At 42.5% G+C, this 10,015-nt stretch overlaps 1 protein-coding gene across 2 annotated transcripts in view; it reads left to right on the top strand.

The window, feature by feature from the left end:
- Nucleotides 1-1,715: 1,715 nt before the first annotated feature.
- RBBP5 (RB binding protein 5, histone lysine methyltransferase complex subunit) overlaps nucleotides 1,716-10,015 on the top strand; it is a 38,659-nt gene continuing 30,359 nt past the window's right edge. For both annotated transcript variants that reach the window (XM_047752438.1, XM_047752437.1), the window contains exon 1: nucleotides 1,716-1,882. In XM_047752438.1, the coding sequence (XP_047608394.1) occupies nucleotides 1,864-1,882 (19 nt within the window). In that variant the 5' untranslated portion in view covers nucleotides 1,716-1,863. The remainder of the gene's footprint in view (nucleotides 1,883-10,015) is intronic.

The raw sequence follows: 10,015 nt of genomic DNA, 5'->3' as shown, positions 1-10,015 counted from the left end.
GCCTGTTAAAAAACAAACCTCAACCCTGAAGATCTAATTGGCATTATTAAACAAGTCATGAATCGAGCAGCATCCTATCTAGTAAAGAGAAGGGCACCCTGAAGGACTGTACAAAATGGAAGCTTTTTCTAGGAAGAAGGTAAGGGAGCTACTAGCAAAAGAAAAGGAAGGCTTATTTTTAGGCCCAGGTTAAAGGCAAGGGTTTTATCATGCATATTGCCCCTTTTAGGGGGCGTGCTGGAGAGGGGAGAGGTGGCAAGGGCCCAAGTGACACATTACCTCATTGGTGCTGACCAGAAGATTCCAGACTAGCCCATGAAGATTACATTTCTCAGAGTTCCTGTTGTGGCACAGAGGAAACGAACCTGACTGGTATCCATGAGGACGTGGGCTTGATCCCTGATGTCGCTCAGTGGGTCAAGGATCTGGCGTTGTCGTGAGCTGTGGTATAGGTCACAGACATGGCTCAGATTCCCCATTGCTGTGGCTGTGGTGTAGGCTGGCAGCTGTAGCTCCAATTCAACCCCTGGCCTGGGACCTTCCATATGCTGCAGGTGTGGCCTTAAAAAGCGGAAAAAAAAAAAAAAAAAGATTACATTTCTGGTCAAGGTTGAAATTGCAGTTAGGTCAGGAATAAGATCTAGATTAGGTATCATGGGCTTTAGTACAAGTGATACCATTTTGGGCCTGTGATTTTTCTGCCTAATAACTCTGAGCCTCAATTACTACACTTGGTCAAATGAGGCCAACACCTACCCTAATGGTCTCAAGGAAGTGAGATAATTTAGGAGAAAGTCATAATAGCTACCATTTTACTGGATATTTGCTGTTCCAAGTGTTTTATATGTGTTAACTTATTTAACCTTCACAATAAAGCTTTAAGCACTACCCCCACTATACATACAAGAAAACCGAGGCACAGAGGATAAGATACTGTCCAAGGGGTGAAGTCAGTAAGGAGTGGAGCTGGAATTACAGTCTACGTAAGGGGATCTAGCTCCAGTCCTATTTTTTGGCATCCAGCCTATGCCCATCTTTGCTTTTTGTCATAGCCCACAGCACTCAGAGTCAAAACCTGTTTATACAAAAAATTCGTTAGTTTCATCAACTGCCTTCTTTAGTTGCTTTGGGTATTTCATCACAGTTTTGTCTGAGAACTCAGCCACTTCTCACACCAACTCATCTTCAGTGTCCTGGTCAACGCTGGGCACCAGGTAAATCCTTAGATAAACGCTATTGTACATTTCTGTGGGATGGAAGGCATAGCTTTACAAATGTGCAATAATTTTCACGGGACTGAGCCAGATACACGATAACCAACTTACATACAGGGTAAGTACCTCCTTGACCGTGACAGCTGCACTCCACGCGCGAGCTCTGAGGCCGGCCTTTCCCACTGCGTTACTTCAGCGGGACTTGGCCGGAACCTTTCCTGCGGCATCTGAGGCAGCCCGCCGGGACAACGCGACCGAACACACAACACAGAAGGATTAGTAGTCTAACTATATGCCTAAACTTTTTAGCTCGCATACATGATCCGAGAGGAAACAGCCTCAGATTCCTGAACTTTTTAAATAAGTGACTGACGATGGAATTTTTATTCCTTAAGAAATGTCGTAGTCAAACGATTTCGAGAGCGTTTGTTCTTCTTTTTGGTTAGGCAAATATATGGACAGCCCGCTTGAAACGAACAAGGCAGGCGAGGGAAGAAAGCGGAAGCTGTGGGGTCTTCTAAACCATAAAGTCTACGGAGCTTGCGCCAGTCTCTTTGCGGCGCCCCCGATTTAGACGCAGGTTTTGGAAGAGGGCGGGGGAGAAGGTGTCGTTGCTGGAGCTGAGAGCAGACGGCCAGAGTCCTCAGGGATGAACCTCGAGTTGCTGGGTGAGGAGGACTGTGGCTGCGTCTTAGAGAACCCTTGGTCCTGGAAAGGAGGGAACCGGGCGGAGGGGACTCAGGCTGCAACACTAAGGACACAGTTCTGCGATGGATCTTTGGGCGCTTCGATATGGAGCAGCAGCAGGGGGAGGAAGCCTAGCTTCGACCCGAACAGAATGCATTGCTTTTCCTGAGGCCACCTTGCAGTTCAGTTGTGGAGCGATAGGGACAGATAGTTTGTGACTTAGTTTCGATTACAAGGATCCAAAGCAAGCAGGACCAGAGTCCTGGAGAAGGAGTCTGAGGAAGTGAGGCTTGAGGTAAAGCTTTGAACACTTGTCAGGGTTTTGAGTGCCTGGGTAGGTTCATTCTTTTTGTAGAAACACGGGGTGCCTAAAGGAAGGAACTTATATACAAGTCCTTCGTTGAATAAGTGAAAAAGGGCTTAGAGGGTACTGAAGGCATAAAGCAAGTAAATGGTATAGTTGGCACTGGAATCCAGTTGCCTTGTCTTTTTATTCAAGGTCTTTAACTCTCAGGGACATGTAAAACACTGAGGGGTGAACTCCAGGGCAGTTGTGTTTTGTCACTCTTTGATGCATTTACTCCTTACCCTTTAACCAAGTTGTTTGTAAACTCTAGATCCTTCTGGGTTTTCATTAGGTAATCTTTAGCATTGTAACCTAGGGATGTCTGAGGTTTTCAAGAACTTCTAAGTGACTTGCTATTTTCGATGGCTATGCTCCTCTTTTAAAAAAATTTTTTTTCCATAGATTTGCTGGCAGTCCAAAGGACTATAGAACTATCTAAGGAATAGTCTTTACCTTCAAGAATTTTTTTGTTAAGCATGGAGAGTAAGGCAGTTGGAAATAGCCATAACTTGTTGCAGAACATGCGCCACCCTTTAAGAGTCTTTGCTAAGTACTAAGAGCGTTTAGAAGAGGGAGGAGTTCCCAGCAGAAACGAACCTGACTAGCATCCATAAGAGGATGCAAGTTCGATCCCTGGCCTCACTCAGTGGGTTAAGGATCTGGTGTTGTAGTGGCGTTTAGGTCACAGATTCAGCCTGGATCCCAAATTGCTGTGGTGTAGGCCAGCAGCTACAGCTCTTATTCGACCCCTAGCCTGGGAACCTCCATATGCCAAGGGTGCAGCCCTAAAAAGACCAAAAAAGAAAAAAAAATGGAAGAAGGAGTGAATATCTTTGGGACAGGGGAAGAAAGGAAATAGAGAAAAACAAGCTAGTAAAACCTGTGGAGAACTTGAAGTTTTGAGTGGATGTTTAAGTGGATATTGGCTAGGTTGTGGGTACTGTGAATATAGAAAAGACCAAGAAATGGGGTTGGTGCCACCCATTTTGTGTAGGCTTTTGAATTCCTAGCTGAAAAGTTGTTCTCTTTAAGGAAAGTAGGAAAGATCCATTGAAGGGCTTTCACTTGCTAAGTAATTCAATCAGAGCTGAGTTTTTAAAAAGAAAGATGTGTGCAACACCAGTGTGTAGTTGAGTTTTGGGTGATGAAACCAGTTTGGAGGACTGGAGTAGTTGAGAGATAAAGAAAATCTGAGCTTTTAAAAAAAAAAAAAAAAAGGTTTGAGCTAGAAAATGGAAAGAAAAGACTTTGAGAGGGTTGAGTCGACACAGTTTGAAAATTGATTGCCGATGGTGGTGGTGGTGGTAAGAAAGCGAAGTGAAAAATAATGGGAACCAATGTGGTGCTATTCACAAACATTTAAGGACATTTGGAAAAGACAGCTAGCATTGGACATGTTGAGTGTGGACCCTGGGGTTCAGGAGATGGATTTGGATTTACAAGAGAGATTTGTAATCCTCCTACAGGTGGGCTAATCAAAACCTTGTTGGTAGATGTTAAGACCCAGGGAGAAAGTGGGAGAGGAAGAAAAGAGAACTGCTGAGGACAGTCTTGGGCAGTCATCTATATTTAGGGGATAAGAGGAATAATAAATGATAATATATCGACTAACAGTTATATAGTACTTACTATGAGCTCGGCCTATTTTTGAGTGCTTTTCATATATTTATTCATGTAGAGGTAGAAGAGAATACAGGTCGGTGTGGTGTCTTCCATAGAAACAGTCGGAGAGCAGTTGAGGCTAAGAGCCAAGGAAGCGCTATCCTATTTAGTTCTCAGGCAACTTGGGGCTCCTCAGCAACTTGAATGGAAGCCAGATTATAGTGATTTCGGGAAGATGTGGGAAATGAAATAGAGGCAAAGGGTTGATCCTTATTTTTAAAAACTTCAGGGTGGAGGAAAGGTATTAGGCCCATACCTTGAAAGAGATAGAAAAGTCATGGGAAAGATTTCTCTTGAATGATACCGAAGATTCATGAAAGTAAAACTTAGGAAGGAATTTTTTGCTTTTTAGGGCCGCACCCATGCATATGGAGGTTCCCAGGCTAGGGGTCTAATCAGAGCTACAGCTGCCATCCTTTGCCACAGCCACACCAGATCCACACCTCACTGCAACGCCAGATCTTTAACCTACTGAGCGAGGTCAGGGACGAACGCACAACCTCATGGTGCCTAGTCAGGTTTGTTTCCACTGCACCCTGACAGGAACTCCAGGAAGGAATATTTAGCAGTGGAATGTTAGACATTTCAAAAGAAGGTTGGCTGGACTCAGAAGATACAAATCTATGGGAATGACTGATTGATACAGCAAGAAAGTTATTGCAGATAAAAAAGAGAAAGGAACAGAGTTCCTGTCGTGGCGCAGTGGAAACGAATCCAGCTGGGAACCATGAGGTTTGATCCCTGGCTGCTGTGGCTGTGGTTTAGGCCGGCAGCTATAGCTCCGATTCAACCCCTAGCCTTGGAACCTACATATACCTCGGTGTTCTTAATGTGGACACTCAAGGTACCTCTGCAGCTATTTTCTGAGCGCTTGCTGTGTATCAGGCAGTATGCATTGGAGATACAAAATTAAGCAAGAGTTTTTCAAACTTACTTTTTTTTTTTTTGTCTTTTCTGAGGCCGCACCTGCAGCATATGGAGGTTCCCAGGCTAGGGGTCTGATTAGAGCTACAGCTACCAGCCTACCCCAGAGCCACAGCAACTCGGGATCTGAGCCGTGTCTGCGACCCACACCATAGCTCACAGCAACGCCGGATCCCCAACCCGCTGAGCAAGGCCAGGGATCAAACCTGCAACCTCATGGTTTCTAGTCAACCACTGCATCATGACTGAAACTCCTCCTGAACTTATTTTTACTGCATCTCACAGTAAGAAATATATTTTGGAAATATATTTTCCATATAAAACAGAAAATACTGCTTGGAGCCAGATTAAAATTGCTTTTTAAAATTACACTTAGGAGTTTAGCATGTTGTTTCACAAGGGAGATTTTTTCAGCAGGTGAGTGACATGAGATTTGGGGCTTAGAGAATTGGCTGCAGTGGCTTTGTTAAGGATTGATGAGGGAGGCAAGACTGGAGGCAAGGAAAGGTAGTAATTACGGTAGCAATGGCATCAGATTGGGGTGGGGTGAGATCAGGTATTTAGCCACCTGCAAGTTGCATTTCTTTAAAAAGAAATGCCACCAACTGTGTCATCACCTGTTAGATTGAGGAAGTGGAATGGAAACTACTGCTCTGGACGTAATATTACAATAGGGAGGAGTTGGTTGGCAAGTAGAAAATACTTCCACTGGAGAAAAGGACCATGAAATTTTAGAGCTTGTGATAACTTAAGTCTTTTAGGAAGTGGATGTTTGGCAATTTAGAGAATAAATAATTGGCCATGTCGTGAGACTGGAAGAAGGCTTGACAGGGCTAGAAAGCTAAAAAAATAATATGGAGAAAGGATCCTAGCTGGAAAAAAAGGTGGAGGCAGGCACTTGAAATAGGCAGGCAGTTTCACACAGGAACTGGTGCAATGGCACTGAAAGCAGTCTAAATTCAGATTCTGAAAAGACATGTGCAAGAGAAGGACACATTGCTGAAGTGAGCATGTGACGGTGGCACAGGCTCTTGAGAATCGTGTCAGGAAAGCTAACATGATTGAAGGCCAAGACTAAAACTGAGGCACCTAGAAAGGGTTTATAATATTATGTGGAGTGTGAAGAGAAATTTTCTGCTTGGTTGGGCCAGATGGTGTAATACCAAAATTATTCACTCAGCACTCAAGCAGCTATCTTTTGTGCCTTTATTTTTTTTTATTTTTGTTGTTGTTGTTGTTGCTATTTCTTGGGCCGCTCCCGCGGCATATGGAGGTTCCCAGGCTAGGGGTTGAATCAGAGCTGTAGCCACCGGCCTACGCCAGAGCCACAGCAACTCGGGATCCGAGCCACGTCTGCAACCTACACCACAGCTCACGGCAACGCCGGATCGTTAACCCACTGAGCAAGGGCAGGGGCCGAACCCGAAACCTCATGGTTCCTAGTCGGATTCGTTAACCACTGCGCCACGACGGGAACTCCTCTTTTGTGCCTTTAATATGAGGTTTATAGGCAATGGGAAAGTGGAATGCTTAACTTTCTTATTTTTCTTTTGCCTTCTCTGGGGAAAGGATGATTTGGGGGGGGCAAATAAAATGGTCATGGGTTATTGTCAAGAAAAGCCCTCAATAGGTAGAGATTGTGGTTAGGTCACTTAGCTCACTTCTCTTGGTTGAATTATATTCCTTGGCCTTGAAGGAGCTTGCTTGTGAAGTAATTTTGGGGATCTTTGAGATTTGGGAAAAGAAAGGAAGTCATGCTGAAAGAAAGGAGAATGGGGGGAATTTTGACTACTTTCAGTAAAGGGCAGGTGTCATTTGCAAATCATAGCCTGGTAATCTTAAGGTCAAATTTGGGCAAGATTTTTGTGTAGTTAAGAGTATGATTTCTTGAAGTTCCTGTCGAGGCTCAGTGGTTAACAAATCCACCTAGGAACCATGAGGTAGGAATCATGTGGTTGCAGGTTCGATCACTGGCCTCGCTCAGTGGGTTAAGGATCCGCAGTTGCCGTGAGCTGTGGTGTAGGTCGAAGACACGGCTGGGATCCTGCGTTGCTGTGGCTCTGGTGTAGGCCAGCGGCTCCGATTCGACCCCTAGCCTGGGAACCTCCATATGCCACAGGTATGGCCCTAGAAAAGACCAAAAAAAGAAAAAAAAAAAGTATGATTTCTTGGTCAGGTCTCAACTATGTCAGTTTGGGGAATGACCTTACCTCTAACCCTAACTTTGTGAAATGGAATGTAGTGATAATAGTGAATTGAAAGGACTGAATGAGAAAACATTTACGATCTTAGTATGGAGTCTGACACATAAGCTTTTAGTGGTAGCTGTTAATGATACGTGCAGGTTTAAGCACTTAAGAGAGATGATAAGCCGGCATGAGTTTGTGTCTAGGAAACTCATTAAAATTCTTTAATTTCATGCTTCGAATAAACAAAGGCAGTACATATTTATCACAACAGTGGAAACAGTACAAATATACATGCAGAAAAAATTGCCTTTTTCCTCTTCTCCAAATGGTAACTGTCTGTAGTTTATACGCTTTTCTTGCTCGTGTGACTATAATTAAATAAATTTGTAAAGGCTTTGTTTTTTGTTTTTATAGAAATAGACCCTTTTTATACACATTTTTTGGGCAACTTGCTTTCTTAATGCTGTGAGATACTATGCCTACACGTTAGGGGATAATAGAACTAACGATTTTTAATGCATTCGTGTAGATACCCACTCATGATATCTATATACTTTTAACTTAACTATAAATGCTTTTTTTAAAAAGTGGTCCTTTTCCCTTGCCTTCTCCATTCTTTGTTGATAATCCCATGTATCTCCTTTCATGTTTTTTTCTCTATGCCTATACTTACATGTATATATACATATTATTAACAAAAAGTGAGATTATATTATATACACTTTGTGTCTTGTTTTTTTTCACTTAAATAACACCAATAAAATTTTCTCTGAAGTTCCCACTGTGGCTCAGTGGGCTTGGCGGTGTCGCTGGAGTGCTGGGACAAAGATTCGATCCGCACCTGGGCACAGTGGGTTAATGATAATTTGCTCAGATCTGATCTCTGGCCCGAGAACTTCACATGCTAAGATAAGGGATGGCCAAAAAAACTATAGGGAATTTTAATGGGAATTATTATAGCCTTTTGGAAAAGGAATCTGACAGCATCTATTTAAAAGCAAAAATAGGGGACTTCCCATCGTGGTGCAGTGGTTAACGAATCTGACTAGGAACCATGATGTTGCGGGTTCCGTCCCTGGCCTTGCTCAGTGGGTTAAGGATCCGCGTTGCAGTGAGCTGTGGTGTGGGTTGCAGACGCGGCTCGGCTCGGATCCCGTGTTGCTGTGGCTCTGGAGTAGGCTGGTAGCTACAGCTCCGATTTGACCCCTAGCCTGGGAACCTCCAAATGCCACAGGAGCAGCACAAGAAATGGCGAAAAGACAAAAATAAATAAATAAAATTTTTAAATTCCCTATAAAAATAGGCAGTGTATGAAAATATCTCTTTATCCACATTCCCTCCCAGCAGTGTTCTCTCTCTAAATTTTCCTCTCTGATGAAAATGTCATCTCATTTTTACTTTTTTTTTTTTGTATTTTTTGGGGCCGTACCTGCAGCATATGGAGGTTCCTGGGCTAGGGGTCCAAACGGAGCTACAGCTGTTGGTCACCACTATGACCACAGCAGCGCAGGATCCTTAACCCACTGAGCAAGGACAGGGATCAAACCCGAGTCCTCCTCGTGGATTCTAGTCAGGTTCTCTAACCCTTGAGCCTCATTTTTTTTTTTTTTTGTCTTTTTGCTATTTCTTTGGGCCACTCCCCTGGCATATGGAGGTTCCCAGGCTAGGGGTCGAATCAGAGCTGCAGCCACCGGCCTATGCCAGAGCCACAGCAACGTGGGATCCGAGCCGCGTCTGCAACCTACACCACAGCTCACGGCAACTCGGGATTGTTAACCCACTGAGCAAGGGCAGGGACCGAACCCGCCACCTCATGGTTCCTAGTCGGATTCGCTAACCACTGTGCCACGACGGGAACTCCTGAGCCTCATTTTTGCTTTGATTTACATTTCTCTGACTCCAACTGAGTTTGATGTTTTCCTTGGTTTAGAGGCCATCTCATTTTGTTCTCTTGTGACTTATTTGTTCATTGTTTTTATCTTTTCTTTTTGATTGTTTTTATTGATATGTATCAACTCTTATCCATCATCTGCATTGCAGATTTTTTCTAAATCTTTTGGCTATTGATGGGAACTTTTGAGATGCAAAATGTCCCAGTTTTTATGCAGTCAAGTATATTTTCTCTTTTCTTTTGGTTTTCCTAACTTGATGAAGGTCTTCCCCATCCTGAATTATACATGGGATCGCCTCGATTTTCTTCTAAGATTTTTGTTTTTAGAAATCATTAATTTACTTAAAATGTATTTTTGTATGTGACAAGAGAGGAATTGGAATAAAATCCCCACTAAATTAAAATGTCATCTCTATCATATATCAGCGGCCTTATAGTACATTTAGAACTTTTTTTACATACATCTTTAATCCATCTGGAATTGCATTAGATTTAATCATTTTTGGAGACAGCCATTAAGCTTTCCAATCTCAGAATATAGATTATCTTTCACTTACTCAGATTTTGTGGTCTTGACTAACATTTTATACTTTTCTTCTTCATATATGGCCCGTATGTTTCTTACTACATTTTTTCACCTTACATATTTATGTTTGTAGCCATCGTGAATGGAATTTTTTCCCTTCATTTCCATTTTGGGATATTAATTGTTAATACAGAGAAAAGCTATTAACGTTTGAATGTTTTTCATGGATCAAACCCCTTGCCTTATTGTTTTATTAATTTGGGTGTTCTTTTTAATTAGAATTTCTTGTGTTTTCTTGGTATTCAGTGATATCAGCAAAAGAGAAATAGTTTTATCGCCTATATTCAATGTTTAAACTAGTTATTTCACTTGGCAGGAACCTCTTAGAGGATACTAACTAATAATGGTGATATATCCCTTTCTAGTTGCTGGTACTAATGGAAGTGGTTTTAATATTTTATCTTTTGGAATGGTAATTGGTTTTGGTCAGTAGTTTTTATCATTTAGTATAGCCTTCTGCTAGTAGTGGCTATTATTAGAATGGGCTGTTGAGTTTTAGCAAATTTATTTTTTTAG

This window comes from Phacochoerus africanus, chromosome 11 (genome assembly GCF_016906955.1).
Source record: "Phacochoerus africanus isolate WHEZ1 chromosome 11, ROS_Pafr_v1, whole genome shotgun sequence".
NCBI classification, from domain to species: Eukaryota; Metazoa; Chordata; class Mammalia; order Artiodactyla; family Suidae; genus Phacochoerus; species Phacochoerus africanus.
The sequence above is the reverse complement of the archived record's forward strand: the minus strand, read 5'-3'. Positions and strand labels throughout refer to the sequence as shown.